Below are 23,982 nucleotides of genomic sequence, written 5' to 3'. Positions count from 1 at the left end.
AATTTTTTTTTTATTATTTTGCTTTATTTGGTACTATCACGTCACCCTTCTTGCGCGATGGTGCTGATGGACATTATAATCTCTGCATGGAAGGAAAGGACCGACGACCATGACATGAAGGGAGTGAGAATCTTCTGCAGCGCGTCCCACCGCAAACGAGATGATCCCCGGAAAGACCCATAGAATCGAGCCGTCGATCGAAGCTCACAGTCCCACGTGGCTCAATCTCATCGAGACCTCATCAGCCAAACCGGATGACCGAGCGATGCCCCAACCGTGGGCACTGTAGCAGACGGTTATTCCCCGCAATTCTATTTCTATATCCTTCTCACAAGCCCAAGGCATGCACCATTTTTGCTCTTCGCTCTCTCTCTCTCTGAAGCGTCTCTCCGTATAAAAATCCCAGCTCGCGAAGAACACGCAGAGGAGAATGGAGATGGATTACCGGGTAAAACCTTCTCCCGGAAACCCTAATCTCACACGATGCATTTCGTCCCATTTGCCCTTTCCCTATTTTTGTTGGCATTTTGATCGGTAGTGTCGCAAAAAAGGCAACTTTGACGTTTGCGCTTCGTCAAAGGCGTTTGAGCGGCGACGTCGACGGGCGGCTCTTGTCGGTGTCGCCTGACGTGTCGTGCCGCCGCTAGTTCTGGTTGCTGGCGTTTGCCTGGTCCCTTTTTGCTTCCGCTTAGGAGCAGCTGAGGCAAGAGTGATGGTATCCTCTTCTGTGTAGCATGGCGTAGGAGACGAGTCTTTTCTTTTCAGTGGTTTTAGTGGTGGGGCTGTGTGTTTTGATGTTTGGTCGAGATGAAAGCGATCGAACTGTGACTATTCTCTGACGTGTGCGACTTTTTTGCCCTTTGCTTTCTGGGACACAGTAGCTGACGAGAAACATTGTCACGAGCAGGATTAAATGATGGGTCGATCTTGCATTAGTATCTGCTTGAGTTCTCGCTGATTCCCGTTTTCAGTTTGGGGTGTTTTTGGTCTTCGTTCTTGGTTTTGTTTTTGTTTTCTATTGGGTTTGACGTGTGATTGTTGGAGCTATACTCTGCACACAGATAGTGTGAAAATTCGATCGCACAAGCTGAGTGCATCTTTTGACCAGTTTTCATTTTTCAGTTGTCCTCGGACACTTGTGTTTTCTTGCCATTTTCAACTCTCGTAGCTGACACACGAATCTACTTGTAAAATGGTGGGGCTATGTGTTCTGTGAATTGTTGATTGCGCTGTTGTCTTCTTGAATTTCATGTTTTTGCAAGGAAATTTCCTTGTGATCAAATCTCTTTTATCGCAGGATGATCCTTGTGATATATGTGGTGATTTTGGATATGCTGAGTTACTGTTAAAGTGCTCAAGTTGTCCTTCTCAGCAACATGTGTATGATCTCTCTCCCTAATTCGATCTGTCCAACTCCAACGTTTGCATTTTGCCAGAAAACCTGGTTCATTGTCAAGTGACATCTCTGAATATTTTAATAATTGGAAATCAAGCTGCTGATATGTTTCAATCATATTCTGACTTACCAGTGAAGACAGATTCTTTCTTTTCAGTTAAGTCAGGAGAACGTGAGTCGGACATTTAATCATATGGAAACTGAAGTATTCCTCATTATGAGCACCAGTGGTCTTTGTCTGAGTTGAACAACAACCTGGACTGATTTCTTGTCTTCTTGTTACTTGTTATGATGTCATCCCGTTTTCTTTCTTAAGGGCACATAATTGTTGACTATGAACTCTTATCAAATTGACTTGCTTCTTCTTTCCTCACAATCTCCCAATCACATCTAGCTCGAACATTCCTGCCAATGAAAAATGTTATGGTATTTATTTTGTTTGTTCTCATATTTCTTGAGTCCAGTTACTGCACGGCACAATTTTGTTCTGAAGTCCCTGAAGTTTGGTATTGTGAAATCTGCCAATCTACCGACTGTGCGAATTTGACAATTTCCCCTTTGCAAGAAGAATCCAGTGTGATGGTCCCATCATCGACCAGAGAAATTCCAGATAATTTTGGGAGTCAAGCTAATCCGAAAAGGCAAAGAACTGCCAAACCCTGCAAAGTCATGTGTCTTTCAACCGAAGAAGTCATCAAGTTATCATCGCGGAAGAATCCATTGAAGTCCAAGGTCTTTACTTCAAAGTCCCCTGTGAGGGCAAAAAGCAATAGTCATTTAGTATCTTCAGGTTGCCAACATCCATTCAAAAGTCGAAGCTTGATGATAGGTTCATCAATTAATCAGCAGCGTGAAATCTCAGCAGCAAAAGCACTGAAAGGTGACGACCTTATTTTCAAATTACTATGTCAATAGTATATGGCAACTCGTTCACCAAATTCAGTGGTGGTTAGAATATTCCCAGTTTGAGGAAATGATATCTTTAGCTTAAATGCTTATGGAGCAGTCTGACAGGAGAGTGAGGCATCTAAAGTTTTGCTTGTCTTTCACTGAATAAGTAATTGCAATCTGTAATATTTTTGTAAGTGCATCTGTGACTTACATGACAAAAATTTTAAATTATTGTTCTCAAGACTGTAGCAGATTCATACAAAGTTGAATGCGCAACCTTTTTCTTAAAAGCTTGAGTTATTAGAGAAGGTACAGATTATATATGGTAACTTAACATTTCCATTCATGGGTAATGCTGCCATCATACGCATTATCGATATCCAGTTGGTGTTAGTCGTCTTGCATAATGTATGGTTTACATGCATAGCGTCAAGTCACTCGAGCAGATATTAGACACATCTGGTTTTCAATAGTATTGGACAAATCGTAAATGCCAAGCTCCATAATTCATGATGATAAAGCTGGCTGAATCGATATCTTTTGTTGCTGTTGAGTTCAGACACTTCTTTGGCAGCTTCATCTCTTTTCTGAAAAACTGCTTTTGCACTTGATAGATGGGATGAACTCTATTTCAGGAAAGAAGGATCTTGTTAAGCAGCCAGAGAAGCATGTCGGTGAGGAGCAGTCAATGGATATTAATGGACTCTTATATGAAAAGGATGCATCCATTTGGGCAAAGGAAGAATCTATGATGAGTGCGTCACCCATTTCACAATCTAGATGTTTTCAACCCATTGATGAATCAGGCAAGGAAGCAACAGTGATCTGTCTTTTGTTCAATTTGAAGCCACCTTGTCTGCCTTTTCTCTTAACTATCAATGAAGATGTGGGATTTTGTGACAGAAAGGGACTTATCTGTTTTATCGTGGTTGTAATCTCAACGGCTTGGAAGGACACTTCTATGTGAAAACTTTAGGGAAGATGATACATCCTCTAATTTATCCTCATGGACTCTGTAAATGCTGCTAATTTATTACTATCGATTCGTATTCTCTAAATTAAGTTGGAAACTGACATCTTTAATTTATTTTTAGAGAGGTTGCCACGTCATATTGGAGAGAGTCGATGGATGAGATTGAAGGGATGGGGTCATTTCCTGATGAAATATTTCACAAAGCTAAAGTAAATTTAAAGCATACTCTTAAATGAAAGTTACTCTCTTGGTGACTTGGATGTATAGGGTTTATTGGATCTTTTAAAAGATGTAGCATGCTTTCAAGGCGTATGCTTAAGATATTTATTTACCTTGCCAGATAAGATCTCAATACTTCTCGAGTCCGTTTTTTCAACATTAATACTAAATGTTTCTTATCATCAACTTTTATAATCTGTTGGCTTATCTCCTTTCTTTTATACAGAAGTAACTATGTCTAGTTTAGACACTTCTTGCGGTTGCAACTGGATTTTATGATATAACAGGGATGAAAAACTTTAAGGATATGCAGCGCTTTTGGAAAGTTAATATACAGCTTACTTTACCCAAAAAAAAAAAAAAAAAACTTTAAGGATATGCTTTCTTGAGATATCACGGTTGTCATAACCTAGATGGTAATGGTAGGAATTTTTTAGGTGGACAGTCGAGTTTATTTGTCTCACGCCTTATTTATGGTAAAAAATTCAGAGTCTCTAGTGTTTCTTGTCCTTTGTTCTTTTCACTTGTTAGTTTTATGGTTAAGGCTATGACATTTGTGGTAGATTGAAAGCATAAATTTGATCTTCGACGAGACTGGAAAATTGATTTAACAGGCACTTTTCTATATGAAGTAAAGGGATGACTTGTTTTGCTCTTCATATTTTATTTACTTGACCAAGTTTGTGTCCTAGATTACCTTTTCAACCTTAAGACAGGGATTATCTCTTTTTTTTTTCCCTCCATTTTTAATGTGATGATTGTTTTTCTCCAGGTGTGACCAGCGATTGATGTGTCTTTGATTTATCTCTTGTGATAACTTGTTACCATCCAGCCAGACATCGGTTTTCTGTTTGAACTTTTGGAGGATTTATCTCCTCTCTAGAAATAACAGTTAGTAGGTGTCCAGTTGGTGTTTACATTCATCATGCAAATGGTTTTCTAATTATTGTAATCTTGCTATTTTGACTAGGCAATGCCTAGTAGTGTGTAATGTGGAAATAATTATTTTCTCCAGGTCCTTGCATTAGATCATTTTGCAGACCATTATATCAACTTCTGCTTCGTGTTGTGTAGGAGGCGACAATGATGCTGTCGCAGAATCTGGTTATTCTTTTGAGGAGACTAGGTTCTTGCACTATATTCTACCTAAACTTGAAGTGTGCCGGCCTTATCTTCCTGCTCTATCTGCAACATGGAGGTGAGCAATCAATTTTACTTGATTTGTTGAAAATCCATTTATGTTGGATACATAACAATTTGGAGGAAATGTTATTGATGAATTTGATCCTGGGACTTTCAATGTTGTATGGAGAAAGGCACATTTATGAGACTTGTTACAACCTCAAAGTTGGACAATTAGGGATAAATAAGGTGAGATCCAAGAGTCATGCCTTTTGAAGAGAGGGTTTGTATGGTTGATAAGGATCATCCACATATTTCTCAGTAGAAAGCAGTTTGAGAAAAATGTCCAAACTTGAATGGATATGAAACAATAGCTCAAGTTTATGGAATGGCTGGTTGGATCACTCAATCTGTAAGTGTCGACATTTTTTGCTGTTATCTTTGAATAACTAAGTAGGATCTCTACCTCTTGCACCCTTTCACCAATATGGCAAGCAACTTGGGCGCCTCCAAGCAGGTGGTGCTGATAGTCCTCACCAACAGGGCAAACACAGTTTGCATTTGTTTTCTGCACGTCATAGCTTTTCTGGTTCTCCTTTTGCCATGGAAACTTTTTGTGCGTTGCAGATATGTTATCTACTGCTACTATTCTCCCCTGCTTACGATGTCACATGAATACTCATATAGGTCTGAGGATGTATATTGTGCTGTGCTTGAAACTTATTCTTTAAGCTTAGGGAAAGATCATCCTATGGATAGATAGAGAATTTCTTGGGCGAATGTTGCTAGTGAATATATAGTCTTGGATCCTTGATGAAAGCAAGTGAATTTTTTCTTGGATTATGTATTGAATTAGGTGAACACATTGAGCATTTTAAAGTTTGAATTATCTCATGTAATTTAACTTGGGCATTCTCTGTTCTCCAGCGGAAGGTTGAAATTTCCTGGTGATGCTATCCCCAATGATAGCAGCTATTCGTTCCGTGCGCATCCTCCATGCAGTGTTCGTAGGAAAGCATATGAGCTTTCACGGCATATGCCTATGGAGATTCGTATGGAGCCGATCCCTCTGACCCCTATTTTGACAAACATATTTCAAAGTGAAGGTCCTGATATCGACGACATTGGATTGTACTTTTATCCTGCTGATACTGCTGATAGGTTAGTTCAACCACTTTGTTTATTGGAAAAAACCACTTAATGAATTAGTGCTTGGTATTTCATTTTGGATGTGAGGCAGCTCGTTCTGTAAATATTTATCATAACTTGTAGGTACATCGTGAACTATTCTGCCCTTGTTCAACTCATGGTTAGCCAGGAGTATGCAATGAGAGGCCTTGTCAATGGTGCTGAGTTGCTGCTATTTACATCAAAAGAATTACTTGTGGATTCACATTGTGAGTTCCGGTTTCCTTTCCTTCATTTTAAATCCTTCTGCAAATATGCTGCATGGTATTTTAATTGGGATTTTCATCTATTTTTTCTTCTTGGGCATTCTTTTTCAATGCTCTACTGTTGACAGTAATGCGAGAAGAGTTTTTACTTTGGCATACTTGAGAATGAATAATTTTAAGACAAATCCTTTTGTACGAAGCCGTAGTTATGAAATATCAATGCTTGACATTGATGGAAATGGAAACACATGCTTTAGTTCCTGAGACTTCCAACTAGATTAGTGTGAAGTTGGAGTTCAGAGAATGTATACGTTTCTATTAGTAGGTACATGTGGCTCCCTGTACTTTACCTCAATAATCTTGACAAGGCTCTGAGATCAGTGAAGCTGCTCAAGTTTAGGTTACTTGTCGGTTTTGGCGGCTCTTTCCTGTGATTTTATTGTGCATGTTCCACCTAGTGTGGTTTTCCTTTTTCCCCACCTGGTCCATAGAAAGAAACAAAAACTCTTACATGTCTGCTACTGCAACATGGCTAGATGCACATGTCTTAAACGTAGGCAATAATTTGCTAGTATGAATGGTGCTGTTGATATAGTATGCGGTAGAGCTCTTCCATTCTCCTGTAGCCATTCACGATGCTATTGTAGCACGTGATTGACATGAATTTCAAGGAGTCTGCCTGATCTACGGGTTCCACCATGGATGAGAGCTGAGGTTCTGTCTAATCGACGAGTTATGTCATTCATTTTATGATATTGTAATTACACAACTTCCTGATGGCCAAATGGCCTCTGCATGATGAATAAAATGACAAAACGTGTTAGCAGATTTTGAGATCCTATTTGGAAGCTAGTTAGGTATTCTGCCACATGCATGCTTGCTACAGACCCTACACAGCGGCAACCTCGTGTTCTTTGTCACAGATCATCCTTTGTTTTGACAGACTTCAATGCGGTTGCTCACAGTATGTGATGCTTCGAATTTTATCTGATGCGACTTCATGTTTTCTGATTTTTGTAGTGTTTATTGTGGGGTTGCAAAGTGAATACTTCCTGTGGGGAATCTTCCGCAGTGCTAAGAGTACTCTTGATTGTAAAAGTTTGCATGAGGAGCTTGATGTCCATCCACCTCTTCCGCTTGTGGACCACTCGAATAATGGTCATTCCAATAGTGACAAGAGCAGTGCAATTGACGGTATCACTGGAATTGATGACCTCTCGAGGAATTCTTCCAAGGGGGGCAGTACAAGCCGTGAGGAAGGAACCATAGATGAGATTGCTTTGCCTGGGACAGACTTTGCAGAGAGCTTTCAGGTGAAAGTACTTTGCTGAAACAAACTTCATTTAGTGATTGCTCTCGGAATCATAATGCTTAACTACATGGGATACTCTTCTGGTAGGAAGATGCCCAAGATGTGGTCGTGGCTCCTGTGGCAGCTAATTATACCTGTTCACGACTCGTTGAAACCACATGCTGCCCCGCATTTAACGTCAAAGGAGAAGATACAGGTTCTGAACGGGTTGATTTTTCCAGTGGAGTGGAAGCCCCAAAACAATCAAATCAGCAAGTGAAAGTTGAAGCCCGAGAGATCACATTAGATGAGCATGACGTTGTCGAAAGGAGTCTGAAACTACCACCTAAGATAGAGAAACCTGATATAGAGGTTGGTGCGCCGGAACTAGGCTGCTCCCTTGGGGATAGGGTCAAGCTGAACACCAGTGGAATCTCCAGGGGAAACGCAAGTTCTGCTGGAGCTGGTGGAACAGTGCACACCTCATCTGGGACGTGGGTTTTGGGTTATAGCCTTGATCTGGGCAAGTGGAGTAGCTTGGCGGCAGACTTGTGGGCTGTCTTTCAAGGTTTGAAGTTAGTTTGGGACAGAGGCTACAGGCAGGTTCTGGTGGTATCGGACTCTTCCGCGGCATTGAAGTGTTTGAAGACGGCTCCGCGGGCAAGCGATCCTAACATTGATCTTATCCAAGGTTGCAGAGACCTGGTGTCACGCGATTGGGATTGCACCTTGGATCACATAAGCCGAGAAAAGAACGCCGCCGCCGCTTGGTTGGCGGACCACCGTTCAGAAGAGGTTCTAACTGTATTAGACGACCCACCACAGGAATTAGCTCGTATTTTGAACAACCAGGACAATGGGATCCCCCCGCCAAGTTGATTGTTTGGCCCTGGATTGCTTCGGCTGAAGAGCACACACGGAAGCTATTAACAAACACCTCCCTCCCTTCTCTACGCTTAGGAAATTACCAAGCACTCTCTGAGCTTTTTGTATAGGCCTAGGTATTGCATAGCTGATTTCAGTTGTAGATACACTGATCATCCCCTCATTCAGTGGAGGCTTAGGAATATGAATTTTGTTGTCCAAAACCATTTCTACGTCGTTCATGAATTTTGTTGTCCAAAATCAATTCGAAGTGATATATGAAGATGAAAGCAAAATGCAAATTTTGACTTGGGCAATCGCGGCTTTTTGTGTTGTGTTCAATGGGTTGAGTCGATTGGATTAGGTTCGTACATGAAGCAAGGGCCATTATCGTGCTTCATGCTTTCTTCTCCCCGCTTGAAACTCTTCTCCAGAGCTCGTCTCACGCTCGAATTGGACTTCACCAGTCACCGCCTTTTCTCTTCTCTCTCTCACGAACGAACTCAACCCTGCTCGCATTCATCCTCCTCCACCCGCAATGACCTCCTCGATTTCTTCGATCATCTCCTTCAACAATGCTATTCGGCTGAACAACCAGGACGTATCCATGCAGGCATCATCGTTGCTGGCACTGCTGATTCCGCGTTCTTGGCGGCTCGGCTGGTATCGATCTACGCCCGGTTCGGACTTCTTGACGGTGCCCGCAAAGTGTTTGATAAAGCGCCCGTGGAGTGTAAGTCTAATTTGCTTTTGTGGAACTCGATCTTGAGAGCTTATACCTCTAACGGGGGTCATGAAGAAGCTTTGGAGCTATATGTTGAGATGAGAAAACTCGGAGTTTTGGGTGATGGGTTCACTTTTCCTTTGGTGACGAGAGGTTGTGCCGAAATGGGTAGCTCAATCTGGAGCAGGAATGTTCATTGTCACGTTTTGCAAATGGGCTTGCATAATAATTTGCACGTGGTGAACGGATTGATGGGTATGTACGCAAAGCATGGGCAAATGGGCATCGCGCTTCAGCTGTTTGATAGAATGGATGCTAGGAGCTGTATTTCATGGAACACGATGATTTCGGGCTTTGCATTGAAATTCGACTGTGATGGGGCTCTTGAGATGTTTCGGCACATGGAGTCTGAAGGGGTGGAGCCAAATGTAGTTACATGGACATCATTGTTGTCGAGTCATGCCAGAAGTGGCCGCCATGTTGAAACTGTGGAGTTATTTGGTTCGATGAGAATGAGAGGAATTGGTCCTGGTGCTGAAGCACTAGCTGTGGTTTTATCTGTTTGTTCTAATATGGTTGCACTCCACATGGTGAAAGCAATTCACGGACTTGTTATAAAAGTTGGTTTTGAAGCTTATTTGATTGTGAATAATTCATTAGTACGTGCATACGGGAAGCAAAGACAATTAAAAGATGCTAGTCAATTGTTCTTTGTAATGGAATCCAAGAACATAGTCAGTTGGAATGCTCTAATTACATCGTATGCAGAGTCTGGTTTATGCGACGAGGCTTTTGAAATATTCTCCCAGCTCAAGAAATCCGACGGTTGTTCATTGGCAAGGCCCAATGTAATAAGTTGGAGCGCCATCATCGATGCATTTGCTTCTGCAGGGAGAGGGAGAGAGTCTTTGGAACTCTATAGACAAATGCAGCTTGCTAAAATCGGGGGCAATGCCATAACAGTCTCTAGTGTATTGTCAGTTTGTGTAGAGTTGTCGGCACTCAACCTGGGTCGGGAAGTCCACGGTCATGTGGTTCGGGCATTGATGAATCATAACCTCTTGGTGGCAAACAGCTTGATCACAATGTATATGAGATGTGGATGCCTCAATGAGGGGAGCCTGGTGTTCAAGAAACTTGAAGTGAAGGACTTAATCTCTTGGAACTCGATGATTGCAGGGTGTGGAATGCACGGTTTAGGTAAAGATGCATTGAGATATTTTGATGGCATGCTTGAAGCTGGAATGGAGCCAGATAAGGTCACTTTTGTTGCTGTTCTTTCTGCTTGTAGTCATGCAGGGCTTCTTGTTGAGGGTCGTAAACTTTATGATCGAATGACTAAAGAGTTTGGAATTGAGCCACAGATGGAACACTATGCATGTCTAGTTGATCTGTTGAGCCGATCTGGTTCCTTGCAGGAAGCTACAGAGGTAGTAAAAGCCATGCCATTGACGCCTAATGCTTGTGTTTGGGGAGCTCTTCTTAGTGCTTGTAGGATGTATACAGACACAGATTTTGCGGAGGCAACAGCCTCACACGTTTTCAGTCAGAATTTGGAAACTACGGGAAGCTATATGCTTCTCTCCAACATTTATGCTGCAAATGGCCAGTGGGATGATTCTGCAAGACTGCGGATTTCTGCCAAGGAGAAGGGTTTGAAGAAAGTTCCAGGCCAGAGTTGGATTGAGTTGAGTAATAAGTTCCATATGTTTTCGTCTGGGAGGGCCTTGCAGTTGGGTATGGAGAATGTTTATGGTGTCCTTGAAGAATTGACACTTCAAATGGAAACTGAAGACATTATACCTGCGATATTACTAAAGACAAGCAGCTGAGAAGAATCAATTAGTCTCTGTTCATGGAATTGCTAATTTCTTCACCCATATGGCCAATAGATTATTGTTAATTCTCTGGAGTCACTGGAAGATGATAAAAAAGGTGCTCATTGTTTAGATGCTTCTCATGACTTGGCAGGATTACGTTGTGGATAGGTTTTGCTGTATCAAGCTTTCTGTGCATACTGTTTTAGTCGCATGTGATGTCACTGTCATTGACCCTTCAAATCTAATTGAAAGTTTCAGCCATATTTCTGCGTACTTTTCTTTTTTTTTACTTTCTCCGACACTCTTTAATATACTTATGTTTATTACGAGAGGTTCTATATTTCTAATCACCTGCAACGCTGATGAAAGGATTGTTGAGGTTATGTCATGTGATCAACTAATGTGATCAGGTACATCATCTTGCATGAAGACATGGTTTCTTGAAGAATTGACACTTTTCAGCCAATTGAAGTTGGCCCAGAATCCAGAAAGTGGGAGGATAATGTGGTTATCTGTCTGCAACTAGTCTAATTGCCATGTTCACTTTCCAGTGAATAAGTTGCGGGAACTCCAGTTATGGTTAGTTGTAAATTGGGTCAGAGAAGAATCTAATAGAAAACATAAAGGGAGACTACAGAAAAAAGAGACGTTCTAATTCTAGGATCCAGGGTAATTGGAAATGTGGAGGAGAGTCTTCACAGAGAAAAAGAATTTGCAGTGTAATGAACACAGTGGATGCATGTGAATAGACACAAGCAATTATTCGAGTTTTTAGCGATATTGTCAATGATTCGACCAATGTTTATACTTAGCAGGCACATAGAAGTTGGTTTACATCTAAAGGAGGAAAATTGTAGGATTGAGAAGCTCAGAAGTTCCATAAGTGACTGGCTTGATTCATATTATCGTGCAGGGCTTCAACTGCATCTTAAGAAAGCAATGTATGATTCAACTCAGTAGAGAGCAAGGCATGAGTTTCCATTTTGCTCTTTTTCATGGAGAATTCCATTGGTCACCCAAGAGTTGTTAGAAAGGATGTCTCCACCTCTTCCTCGCAATACGCCAGTCCCCCAGCCCCGTTCCATGTAATATCTTGCCAATTATCTTCACAATCTCATCACATAACTGATGGGGAACATTGGGGCAATTATAAGATTTTGCAGGTGTTGAGGATCTATGGAGTGTGAAACTACTAATGTTGGGAAAGAGAATGGCTGAAACCCACATTAAGCTAGCTAGTAGCAAGAGACGGAAGAAAATATCCCATTATTGTACACTGCTGTCATCCTGTTCTGTTTTCCCTTTGCTTCTGCATCAGAAAGATTATTGCTTTTAACCTGCATAAAACTATGATTATCACATTCATGAATGTGAAATGTGTGTTGAAATTTGAATTGTTATTGGGTGGAATTCCATGCTGCCACATCGCGTATGGCCTGGAGTGACTTGTTACATCTACAATATTGCATTGCACTGCTATGCTGGAGGACTGTATGAAATAAAACATGCTTGGAGGGCTCACCAAGTTCAGGCCTGACCTGGGAAGGCTTTAAAGAAGGAAATATCTTCACGGAGGGTGAGGTTGTGCCTCAGGCTCTCAGCTCAACTTTGTTGTGAGGCCCAGCATTTTTAATCAAGCCAAGCCTGAGGTGGGGCAACACTTTCTCTACAGTCCATCCAGTTTAAGAACAATATTCAAATAGCTCTACAGTTTAGAATAGAAATTTTCGAGCTTAGGCAGGTTTGATCAGGCGGATTGAGGAACCCAGTTCTGCTGGCCCTTTGATCGGTAGTCTCTCATGTGGGGTGGCTGGTAGGCAGAGCCAATTTTGGTTCTACCCTAATGGTGGGCACTGGGCATGGGATCTTTTCTGATTCTCCTTCTGCCATGGAAGCTTTTTGTGTCTTACAGATATATTATCTACTGCTACTAGTCTCCCGCTGCTTACCATGTCGCATGAATTCTCATGAAGCTCTGAGGAAATATTTTCGAGCCGTACTTGAAACTTACTCTTTGAGCATGTTGTAGCATGCGATTGACATGAATCCTGAGAAGTGCTGCCTGATTGATGAGTTCATTCATGGCTGAGAACTCTAGTTAATGCCTAATAAACGAGTTACATAACTTCTTGACTAGTCTAAATGGCTACCACGGGATCATAAAAAAGATAAACGTGCCAGCAAATTTTGAGATCCTATCTTTAAGCTAGTTGGTAATATGCATGCTTGCTTGCACACAAATCCTACAATATGGCACGTCTCGTATTCTTTGTCGAATATCAACCTTTGCTTCGATAGACTTGAATGCGGTTGCTTACAGTCTGTGATGCTTTGAATTTTCTTCGCTGCGACTTGATTGTCAAAAATTTGCATGAGGAGCTCCATGTCCATCCACCTCTCTGTTGCAGACCACTCAAATAATGGTCATCTCAACATTGGCTTGAGCAGTGCGATCTCCAGGGGAAACTCGGGTTCCGCTGGAGCCGGCAGAACGGGTGCATTCCTCTTCGGGGAAATAAGTGTTGTGAAGACTTAAGTGGAGTAATTTGACTGCAAACTTGTGGGCTATTCGTCAAGGTTCGAAGTTGGTTTGGGACAGAGGCCACAGGCAGGTTCTGGTGGTGTCGGACTCTTACATGGCATTGAATGGTTTGAAGAGGCTCCGCGGCTGAGCAATCCTGAGAGCCATCTTATCGAAGGTTGCAGAGACCTCATGTTACGCGATTGAGATTGCACTGCGAGTCACATTTGCTGAGAGAAGAGAGCTGTCGCCGCTTGATTGGCGCACCGTTCAGAAGTCAATCCTCCGGAGCTAGCTGAATTAGACGAACCACCTCAGGAATTAGCCCAAGGTTTGAAGAACCAGGAGAACACGAGTTGATTATTTGGAGCCAGGTTGCTTTTGGTCGAACACGAGGAAACCAGCAACCAACACCTTCCTGACTTCTCGCGGGCTTTGGAAATTCAGCAAACATCTCTCAGCTGTTATGCTAATAATTTCCCATTTGTAAAGATAATGATCCCCGCCTCATTCAGTGGAGACTTAGAAATTGGGCCGCAGTTAAAGTTATGAAAAGTAGTTGTCCCAAAACCAATTCTACATCGTTCAGGGGCTGTGAGTTCCAAAGTTTCCTCGTCAATACTCCGGTCGAGACACTTAGCATTGGTCGCCCCGGATTGAACGCTCTCCACCACATGGAGATGGTGAGAACCCAACAACGAAGCGGCGAACTATATTTATGAGAACTCAAAGTTAGATCAGTGTCAACCATAAGTGCGATGTGTATAGCTTTTATTTCACCTCAGAGAAAGGATCGTGGTACCATCGAAGTCATAGTCAGAGACTGACACTGACCATAATGTTTACGCACACCAGCAAAATGAAATTGTACATGCTTTGCTCCTTCGGAGCATATCATAAATTAGGACGGGGACTTCAAATAGCAAGCCCCACATGCACTTGAAATGATGTCTAAGCCTAAAGTCGGCATAAAAATCAGGATCCTGTGCCTTCTTCAAGTATTTTCTGCCCTTTTAAATTAAACCTATGTAAAGAAACAACAAAATGGGTACAAATGGAGGCCTGCAAAGGCATTGTCACTAGCTTCAGGAATGGTTCAATGAAGCAAAACTGAATCGAGTATTTCATCTTCGGAATTTCAGCGAAGCGTGGCCTGTCTCTCCCAAATGCTTGTGCAATTTGTTCCTGGTTATCGCAACACAACGGGAAAAAAAATCAATAAAAGGAAGAATAGCAAGGACTAGGAACCATGCTGATCAAATGACAATACAAGTTTATTTACCTGGACTCAAATTCCTTCCCACAGGTCTCACAAAAATTGTCAGAATTCTTCGCTGATGCCTGCATCAACATGTGAATCCAACATTATGGAAAATTCGAGCAAGCTCTAAAACAAGATTATGGACATCTAACTCCAGGAGCAAAGCAAGGATATAGAGAAAGGAAAGCCAAGACTGAGGGCAAAGGCACCGGCACACCAGAAACCCTCTTTTTCTGGTCTATCACTCGCAAAATTACCAAATGTTTTTCTAGACCAATGAATTTGCAAAACTCCTCTACCTAGGAAAAGATATGCTGATATGAAATGATGCGTAACTTCAATGGAAGGGTATCGAGCAAAATGACAACAAGTGAACTTACCTTGGCTTTCCTCCCTTTAGGTGCATTACTTGATTTAGCGATCAGATCTTTCTTTCCCATCCTCTTTCTATCGGAAGGTTGGTTTAGAGTTTGAGTTTTCGCCATTCCATTGCCTCCCATAGCTTCGCTTTCATCTTTTTTGTGAGGAAACTCGCAAGCCGAGCCATCCACGACCGTACCATCATCTCCGTTTGTTCTATCATTCTGATCATTAGCTTTGCTATTGGTATTTGTTCTATCACTCTGATCATTAGCTTTGCTATTAGTATCTGCATCTTCTCCATTGTTCTTTCTGAACCTCTCGTTCTTAGCCCCACGATTCCTTCTGGTGCTTTTCCTGTTATCATACTCCATGAATTCTTCTTCACCATTTTGGGCATCGACTTTGGAAGACGCTCTAAGCTCTTCCTGCATTGCAGCCATTTTCCTTCTATTCTTGCGCCCGGACAACATTGCCTCAAGAAGACTCATTTCATCGAGTTCGTCGTCGTCGTCATCATTGTGAGAAGGTCCTTCCATCTCCTTAGTCCCTTCTTCCTTGTTGCTTTCATCAACATCGAAGAACCTCTCTTCCTCACTCATCTCACCTGCATCCTGAATCTGATCTTTTTGTTCCTCCTTAATTTTCAAATCATCCCTCATCCTCTCTCCTATCTCCAACACACCATCGTCCTCAACTCGTATCGCCTCAGCATCCTCGTTCTCCTCCTCATCATCACCATCATCCTCAACAAATGACTCCTTCAATGCGGCGACCTTCTCCTTATGCTTTTTTGACTTCTCGTGATTCTCCCACTGCTTCTCGCTCTTAAACTTTTTCCCGCACGCGACGCAATAAAGCTCTTTCTCCTGACTCCTCTCTCCATCTTCCTCTTCCCCTAAAGACCCTCCTTCTTCGCCTGCTTCCTCCTCAACCCTCGCCCACTCTGGCTCCTCGTACGCCTTTGCCCTCTCCATCCTCTCCCTCTCCAACCGCTTCTTCCTCTCCCTCTCCTCCTCCCTCCTCTTCTCATTCTCCATATTCCTCTTCACCGTCATATCAACCACTCTCTTATCCCTCTTCTTCACAAACTCTGCCAAACCCCTCACAGTCTCATTAAATTCCCTCTTCGCCTTCTTCCTGAGCTTCTTGTTCTCCTCCTCCATCACTCTCCTCGACTTCCTGTTCACGCCTGCCGCAGCATCATACATGTCCACCCACATGAAATCCATCACCGTGCAAAAACCTAACCAGTAATTATAAAACGCCGTCACCTGCGTGTACGGACTCTCCAGATTGCCCATTAGCGGCGCTTCCCTCACCGAATCGAGCCCCAACCCCATCTTCCTCGCGTAACTGATCTCATTGGCGTAAATCTTTTCAAACACATCCGCATACACCTTATAAAATCCCTTCCCCGAATCGGAATACCCAGAGAACACGGTATTCGAGAAATACGAGAACAGATTCGGGACAGGCGAATTCGACGCCGAGCTACTGCGATCGGAGAACAAGATTTGCGAGCGGTGGGAATCGTACCAGGCGCGCTCCTTGGGATCGGAGAGGACCTCGTAGGCGTGAGCGAGCTCTTGGAACTGAGCGGTGGCTTCCTCCTGGGACAAGCCAGACTGGACGAGCTTGTCCGGATGGCGTTGGAGGGCGAGCTTCCTGTAGGCGGCGCGGATTTCATCGGCAGTGCAGTCGCGCGACAGGCCGAGGACCTCGTAGTGGCACCGCTTGTCCGCTGCCATCGCCGCCGCCGCCGCCGCCGCCTTTTCTCGTCAGGAATTCGAAAGAGAAATTCTCCGAGGACACAGATTCAACGAAGAAAACGGATGTAGTGGAGAAATCAACACGATGATCTTGTCGATTTCTTCGACTAGGGTTTATGCAGATTCCGCAAGCGCCGTGGAGGATTCAACGGGAGGAAGAACTTGTAATTTTTCAAGCTTCAAATTGCAGGAGGAATTTCACACTAACAGCCCTTATATTTAGAGCCAATTTACAATATCATCCTTCGATTTTTAAATTCTTCCAATATGATCCTTGAGTTATTCTATGTTCAATATAATCCTCCAATTTCAATTTGTTCAATTTAGTCTCTCAATTTCTCATAATAAAGTCAAAATTTTCCTTTGCACTATTCACAAGTTTCACGATTAGACTATTTTCTCAAATTTTACAATATATTTTTGGGTTAATATCATAAAACTTTTCAAATCAAGTCAAAAAAAAAAAAAAATCCCTATTTGATGCATTCGTGTTGTGCTTACCTCGAATTATCATAAGTATAATAATTTCTAGTAAATATGACACAATTATACTAATTTGAGATTTTTCGTAACATGAAAATTAGTTTTGGATAGACGTAGCACATGTATGTTGATTTAGGATTTTTTGTGACCTAGAAATGAGTTTAAGGGAAATGCAACATGAGTGTATGCGGTTTGAAATTTTTGCCAAAAAAACATATATATTTATTATTTAATTTCGATCATTTTCCTAAGCCGGTAAAAATTATAATTTCTTTTTAGTACCTTTTTACCTTTGGGGTCTTTCTAAACACTACAAGAGTTCCATTCAAGTAAGTTTTTAGCTAATGATCAATAACAATAGTAAGGGAGAAACTCATTTAGAGTTGTGTCGGAGTGATATGTTCTTATTATTTCGTGTCTAAATATTTTCATATATCTGAAAAATGATATTAATTTGCCTATATGTACTCTACTCACTTTAATCTAAACCGTGTTCCTTATCTTTTACATAGATAACTTTTTCGATAATGAAAATCTTGTTTCGGATTTTTCTATTTTTAGATTGACGAAGTTTGCAATCTTTTGTGCTTCTTGTTTTCTAAAAAATGAGGAACAAGATTTATATCAAAATAAGTACCGATATGCATAGACAAATTAATACCCTTTTTAGATATCCTTATGAAAACACTAGGCTTAAAATAGCAAGTATCAACTCGACACACATTCTAAATTATCCACTTTTACTATTATATATATAATAAGCTAAAATATACTTAAATGGAAAAGAACAAAAATGTAAAAAAAAAAATTAATAAAAAGATAGACATATTTTATTGGTTGAGGAAATGGATTGCAATGAAAAGATGTTCTGAAATATGGGCAATCTTAGAATTATCAATTTTATGAATAATACCAAATTACTTAATTAAATTTTTTGGAAAGTCAAGGGATTGTATTGAACAAATTAAAAGTATGAGATTTACATTAAATATTTAGCAATAATCCAAGGATCAAATTGAACGAATTGAAGCCTAAGGATGGCATTACATACTATGTCTAAATTTAAGAACTATTAGTATCATTTGCCTAATCACAAAAATGCCATGGTCGTTTTGTCCAGGATTAAACATGCCTAGCTTGGTGCTTCTTTTTTTTCTCTCTTTTTTTTTTTTAAAGTGACACAAATAGCTCATAACCTTTGGCACATTGTGCAATATTATGTTTAGACTTTAACTTATTCAACGTGGTCCTTCACTTATTTTTCAATGTTCAATCCAATTCTTAAACTGTCGATTTATTCAATCAAATCCCTTAGTTTACCATAAATAATTAAAAAAATTCACGATTACAATATTAATATTGTAAAAATTCGTGATTACGATATTACCCAAATTTTATAACATCTTTTCATTTCAATCCATTTCCTCAACCAACAAAACATGTCTATCTTTTTATTACTTTTTTTATTGACCTTGTCGTCTTCATAAGTATTACAATAGATCCATTTAGGTATATTTTAGCTTATGACCTCCATAATAGTAAAAAAATAATCCCAATTAGAATTTTATCGGGGTTAATATTGGTACTATTTTAAGTTCCTAATTTACAAATTAAGCTAAATATACTCAAGAAAATGCGAAGTATAAAAACTTGCAAATTTTACTTATCTAAAAGATTATAAACAAGATTGATCAACATAAGTACGAGAAATCTATATTTATATTAAAATCGTCATAAAATTTATTATGAGAACACTTATTTATATGACTCTAAACGAGGTTACATTTTTATCATTATAGATATCATAAGTTAAGATGTACTCAAATAGAACCATAGTAAGATTTATAAAGACCAAAAAAGCTAAAAAAGTAATAAAAAGATCGCATATTTTTTGCTTATTTAGGGAATGGGTTGAAATTAAGATATAATTTAAAATACAGCAACAATGCAATTATGAAAATGTTCGAATAATACTGAAGAACTAATTTGACTTTGATATGAAAAGTTGAGAGACTAGATTTGAATGAATTGAAAATTTGAAGATTAGATTGAATGTTTAATGATACTTCAAGGACTAAGCTTTTACAAATGAATCTTCCACTAAAGAGATTCTAATGGTTTCATGACATCTCTATGAGTATTTGGCTTGGGCAAGCCCTTCAGTCGAAAAAATTTCTCCCTCGCTGCTCTTTGCCTCTTTGAGGTCTACACTCAAAAACTCGATCTTTCACCAAAGGCAAGAGCGAGGATGTCGGTATTTCAGTTTTTCCAGCTCTATTTCCACGGTAAGGTTCAGCTTCATGGATCTTAAAAAATGGTAGAACATGGTAAAGACAATGCCCCATCTTCTCCATACAATCGGTATGGAAGATTCATGGTCACTAAGCCACTTCTGTCAAAGACCCAGTTTTGTCTATCGACAGAGTGGAAACTTCTTGCACGTTATTGCTGTCCAGTTCTTCATTAAAATGGTCTCTCAGAAATTCAACAGCCATAAATGTGAGTGCGGAGGCTGGAATGTACCAAGTGATCCTTGGCACGCTACCGCGGAACATTCCCTTTGCACCCTCTACCCGCCATATGCTACGGATTGCATCGAACCAGCCATTGTACCTGAGACAAGAAGCCATTAGAACTCTCTCCATCGTGATTCTCAGTTCACTTGATTTAAGGAAAACCATGGAGGATGAATTATCCCTCCGGAACAAATTTATGACCTAGCGTACAGGATGACTACGATGAAGATCTTAACTACACAATGGAATTACCGGAACCACCCTTTTGTCACGATGAAACATTTGCAAGTTCTATTTTCTGGCAATATGCCTCATATCATACTTTCTAGCACATTGCATGAAATTGCCACCCCTATAATAAGTTATAACCAGATGGCAATCAACACCGAACAATATTAACTAGTAGACACTTCGGACAATGAAAACTCCAAAGATCTAACACAACTACCTATGTGGCACAGATCAGAAGACTTGTAGAATGGATGATCTGTGCACTCAAGCAAACTAATTCAGAAGCGCCAATAATAGTGCTGGCTAGTGTGTAAGAGAGGCAGAACAGACAGGATGAGGCAGAGGCAGAGTCTTGAAAGCTTTAAGAGAGTGATGAAACATCTACAATATGGTTTTTGCATCAATACAAAAGCTATGCATCTCTAAACATAATAGCAACAGGTTACCTTGCCGCTGATCCTTGCACTTGCAACCTTGTCTTGATGACATCCAAAGGAGTAGTAAGATAAGCACTAAAACCTGAATGCATTAAAGAGCCTTAGATTGATCTTATGGCGCACAAGGATTTTAGTAACAATAAAAATCTAACGAAACACTACAATGCATGAGCATGTACATACCACCAGCTAATCCACCTAACATAAGTCCTTCCACTGAACTGCTAAGATGGAAATTTGAATCTGATACCCACATCTGCTTGCTGTACTCCATCATGTCTTTAAGCGCCTCATAAAACATGACCTGCAAAGATGTAAACTAGTAACTGGATGACACACCAAAAAAAAATCAGTGTGCTTAATTATCTTCAAGTGTAGTAGTGGGAGCACGAAAGCAAATATCAAGGGAAGAAAGCATGGATAAAAGTGGATTGGGCAATAGAAAAGAGAATCCATTTATTTTATTAATATACCATAAGACCGGCAAATGGAACATCCCTAGCAAGTGTGGACCAGTATCTGCAAAAGCATAGAAAAGGCGGTGATTCTCGGTATTGCAATGGCTAGAAATAACAAGTACACAAAAGTACCTAAAACTTTTGAACATTTCATTTATAACAGTTTCTCAGCATTGAAGTGTTTTTACCAAAAGAAAAGGGGGCGAGTTCCTCCCTCTCCCTCTCTCCTTTAATTGTCTGCGCATGCAGTGTGCATTTCATGCGTAATGTTGATTGTTTATACAAACTAAATCTAATAAACGTATACTGCCCACAAGAACCTAGGAAGTTTGACTGTAACAGTTACCCCGCGTAAAGTCCCCTAAATCCTTGCTCCTTCCATATTAAAGAGCCAGCCTGAAACATTCCATTATAATAGCCATACATAGGGGCATTAGATTTCAAGGTAACTCTGTCTTTCTGGACCACTGATCTCCATGACAATTTGGTGCCTTGGACCTGCATACGCTGCTTCATGACTTCACATGGAACGTATACAAAAGAACCCAGGGTATCTCCTGAAATGCAAAGAATTTGATTGGATTTTTTAGCCCTCAGGGATATGACAGTCATTGATCAAACCAATTGAAATCCAGAGGGTTTCACCAAATTTTACATGCATCATGCATTGGTTGCATAAGTTGCTAATCACACATATAAGACATTTACATCCAAATGGGAGAAATCAAATGAGAGATGCACATTGCTTGGTTAAGCCGAAAGTTTGCAGGAGTCCAGCATAGTATACCAAGTGCTCCAGCAATAAAATGAGACCAGTGCCCCCCAAGATCAGGATTTGATACTTCAATCCACTTCTTGGTGGATTCTATGAAACCAAAATACGTTGCTCCAGTCGCAAGAGATCCAGTTACTCCAGGCGCTATACCTCTATAAAACCCTACAGTGAATATAAAGTACATTCCATGAGCAATGCATAAAGTATACATGATCAAAGGTACTAAAAAACACAAGAAGAAAGTTGTACCCCTGAATCCGTCTGCAGACCACACTGAACGGACCATCTGGAGTACACTCTTTTGATTCTGATAAAAATTGCATCCACATGCATCCATGTATTACAAATCATTGATCGGCAAGCAAAGCAGGGAGGACCAAGTGAGACACTCAATAACAACTCAGGGACACTTCTTTTTCAACCATGTTACACTGGTTTTAGGTGAAGCTGCAGCATTAAGTAATACATGCTACAAACGCAACACAATAGTTTGTGCTTGTACCTGACTCCCACCGAGAATTGCCTGACTTTGAATCCGTGTCTTGACCGTATCAACTGGGTGCATCATTCCTTCGCCAAAAGCACCAGCAGCAGCACCCCACAAGAACTCCCTCCAAACTGTGCCCCAAAAATGAAAATCAACCTTCAGACACTTCATAAGTTCACCGAAAAAGCATGCAGAGAACTGATAGACGCCTCAATAACTTATCCCCAACAGAGACCATGGAAACTGACGATCAATTATCCAGATGTGGGGCCTGCTGAATTAATTTACCAATGAACTAATCAATTTTCATGCTTCCAACAGTAGATTAACTACAATCCACATGGATTGAACTTGGTCACGACAACACCTGATTAAGACGGAGTCGGAAATCAACATGAAGAGAACCTTCTTGCTCACATGCTACTTCACGAAGTAAACAAACCTTAACCCATCTCACTCTGCTCGTTTTTTGGGAGGAAAAATAAAAACAAATAACTTCAGCTCAGCTTGTGTTGATCAACGACTCCCACACATAACATTCCCATCAACTCGAAAGCTGCCGCGAGAATTTCACCGACAGTACGCACCTTCCCAGCAGAGTACGATGTAACGAAATCGAAGCCTCGGTTCATCTAGATCAAACTACGATGTACGAAACATCTTGTAGCAATGATTTCTTGTTTCCAAAAAGCAAAAGCACGCAGGGAGTTGACGATCGAAAATGGCTCACCGAAGAAATGGTGGTGATCAGCAGCGGCCGAAGGCTGAGCTGCATGTTGCCCCCCGTTCGGACTTGAGCTGCGATCCGCCATTGAAGTCGCGGTAGCACTCTGCAACTTTAGGGTTCTTGTGGGTTTAAGCGTTTTTCCGCCAATTTTTAAGCTTCAAAGCTGCAGCGTGAGATGAGGCCGTTTCCCAGTTTCAACGAAAACGACAGGTCGTTGCAGGCCCCAGACCCCGGGATGGGAAGCGCGAGGAGCGCACTGCCGTTTTGGCGGCTTTGGATCGAAAACGACAGCTATTGTAGGCTGGGCCGGAAAAGCTGAATGTTTGCTAAGACATCGCTTAAAGCGTCCTCTCGAAAGCCCACTGCTAAGCCCAATGAGATTTGCCGATCTTTTATGTATTAGTGTCGGTACGATCGCACTCGATGAGATACCAGCAGTCAATTCGCGTCTACCGCACGATGTAAATAAACTTATGCAACTTTTAAATTGAAGTGGTCATGAATATGGATGTTTGGCTTATGTAGATAGACTCGTGAATTGGCAAATACCTCATTAACCTTGCCAATTATGCGAGACACGACTCGAAATGTATTATGATAGGCTTCAATATTGTCCGTGATGTGACGACGGTTTCATTTTAACTAAATGCGATGTTTTTGCTTCCCTGTTTTGAATATCCTCTTTAAACCTTGAACCAATCAAATTTTCAGGTGATTGCGAAACAAAAGTCTCTTCGGGGTTTGAAGACCACAAGAAGGCATATGTAATAGCTCCATTTTTAATATGATTGAATTGGAGGAATGTCCACGAGAAAACATGAAAACAAATGCTTATCGATAAATTTTTCGACAGCAATCCACATACCAAGGGTGGGTAAGAGCTTGAGAAGCGTTCGTCGGTCATAGATCGCGTCGGCGGGCATCGCATTGCCTAGACGGCCATCGCCGAGGATCGCCAGGCCCCCGATGAGTGAAGGCCGAAGGCCACCAACACACTTAGCTAGGGTTTGATTTTTATTTTTTCCTTTTTCTATTTCTTATTTGAAAAAATATTATAGGAAAAACCCCCGTTGCAATTTTTTTTTTTGCCAAACACTAGTTGGCCCAAAATTTATTTTCAATGCATTTTTTTAGCAAACGCCATCTTCATTTTCCCAAAGCCTCTTAAACTAAATGTATTTACATTTTCCCAAAACCCAATTCCAAAGCCGAACCCAACGCACCCAGCTTTAATGCTAAGCTATTAATTAATTTTATCAA

At 40.9% G+C, this 23,982-nt stretch overlaps 4 protein-coding genes across 11 annotated transcripts; 2 read left to right on the top strand and 2 right to left on the bottom strand.

Annotated features, from left to right (window-relative positions):
* Positions 1-341: 341 nt before the first annotated feature.
* On the top strand, positions 342-8,374 carry LOC115742731. Of its 7 annotated transcripts, none has more exons than XM_030677190.2 (9): positions 342-448; positions 1,298-1,380; positions 1,861-2,276; positions 2,902-3,093; positions 4,554-4,677; positions 5,529-5,762; positions 5,874-5,998; positions 7,016-7,308; positions 7,395-8,374. In XM_030677190.2, the coding sequence occupies exons 1-9, from the start codon at positions 431-433 to the stop codon at positions 8,163-8,165; spliced, it is 2,256 nt and encodes a 751-aa protein (XP_030533050.1). In that variant the 5' UTR covers positions 342-430; the 3' UTR covers positions 8,166-8,374. The 7 variants fall into 7 exon arrangements, with proteins under 7 accessions (XP_030533050.1, XP_048136013.1, XP_048136011.1 ...); XM_048280056.1 differs by lacking the exon at positions 342-448 and adding an exon at positions 530-715 and having other exon boundaries at positions 1,298-1,345; XM_048280054.1 differs by lacking the exon at positions 342-448 and adding an exon at positions 530-715.
* Positions 8,375-8,515: 141 nt separating this feature from the next.
* Positions 8,516-10,812, top strand: LOC115742765 (putative pentatricopeptide repeat-containing protein At1g17630). The gene has a single exon (XM_030677253.2). It carries the CDS (start codon positions 8,523-8,525, stop codon positions 10,704-10,706), a length of 2,184 nt encoding a protein of 727 aa, XP_030533113.1. The 5' UTR covers positions 8,516-8,522; the 3' UTR covers positions 10,707-10,812.
* A 3,135-nt stretch (positions 10,813-13,947) lies between these two features.
* LOC115742771 (DNAJ protein JJJ1 homolog) lies at positions 13,948-16,762 on the bottom strand. 2 transcript variants are annotated; one of them, XM_030677281.2, is made up of 4 exons: positions 15,085-16,762; positions 14,857-15,045; positions 14,498-14,556; positions 13,948-14,400 (listed from the first exon to the last, which is right to left on the bottom strand). In XM_030677281.2, the coding sequence occupies exons 1-4, from the start codon at positions 16,585-16,587 to the stop codon at positions 14,340-14,342; spliced, it is 1,812 nt and encodes a 603-aa protein (XP_030533141.1). In that variant the 5' UTR covers positions 16,588-16,762; the 3' UTR covers positions 13,948-14,339. The 2 variants fall into 2 exon arrangements, with proteins under 2 accessions (XP_030533141.1, XP_030533126.1); XM_030677266.2 differs by having other exon boundaries at positions 14,857-16,762.
* Positions 16,763-19,219: 2,457 nt separating this feature from the next.
* LOC115745737 (mitochondrial substrate carrier family protein E) lies at positions 19,220-22,933 on the bottom strand. The gene is made up of 9 exons (XM_030681307.2): positions 22,726-22,933; positions 22,011-22,126; positions 21,758-21,815; positions 21,521-21,670; positions 21,080-21,290; positions 20,749-20,794; positions 20,459-20,579; positions 20,285-20,357; positions 19,220-19,704 (listed from the first exon to the last, which is right to left on the bottom strand). The coding sequence occupies exons 1-9, from the start codon at positions 22,805-22,807 to the stop codon at positions 19,473-19,475; spliced, it is 1,089 nt and encodes a 362-aa protein (XP_030537167.1). The 5' UTR covers positions 22,808-22,933; the 3' UTR covers positions 19,220-19,472.
* Positions 22,934-23,982: the final 1,049 nt, after the last annotated feature.

This window comes from Rhodamnia argentea, chromosome 6 (assembly GCF_020921035.1).
Source record: "Rhodamnia argentea isolate NSW1041297 chromosome 6, ASM2092103v1, whole genome shotgun sequence".
Lineage (NCBI taxonomy): Eukaryota > Viridiplantae > Streptophyta > Magnoliopsida > Myrtales > Myrtaceae > Rhodamnia > Rhodamnia argentea.
The sequence above is the reverse complement of the archived record's forward strand: the minus strand, read 5'-3'. Positions and strand labels throughout refer to the sequence as shown.

Coding starts and splice junctions, on each gene's coding strand:
- LOC115745737 (XM_030681307.2), bottom strand. CDS start 22,807: ATGGCGGATCGCAGCTCAAGTCCGAACGGGGGGCAACATGCAGCTCAG. Junction 22,127..22,725: donor TGATCACCACCATTTCTTCG/GTGAGCCATTTT, acceptor TTTGGGGCACAG/TTTGGAGGGAGTTCTTGTGG. Junction 19,705..20,284: donor GTGCAAGGATCAGCGGCAAG/GTAACCTGTTGC, acceptor TTCTTGTCTCAG/GTACAATGGCTGGTTCGATG.
- LOC115742765 (XM_030677253.2), top strand. CDS start 8,523: ATGAAGCAAGGGCCATTATCGTGCTTCATGCTTTCTTCTCCCCGCTTG.
- LOC115742731 (XM_030677190.2), top strand. Junction 4,678..5,528: donor GCTCTATCTGCAACATGGAG/GTGAGCAATCAA, acceptor TCTGTTCTCCAG/CGGAAGGTTGAAATTTCCTG. Junction 5,763..5,873: donor CCTGCTGATACTGCTGATAG/GTTAGTTCAACC, acceptor CATAACTTGTAG/GTACATCGTGAACTATTCTG.
- LOC115742771 (XM_030677266.2), bottom strand. CDS start 16,587: ATGGCAGCGGACAAGCGGTGCCACTACGAGGTCCTCGGCCTGTCGCGC. Junction 14,557..14,856: donor CTAAAGGGAGGAAAGCCAAG/GTAAGTTCACTT, acceptor ATGTTGATGCAG/GCATCAGCGAAGAATTCTGA. Junction 14,401..14,497: donor GGGAAGGAATTTGAGTCCAG/GTAAATAAACTT, acceptor TGCGATAACCAG/GAACAAATTGCACAAGCATT.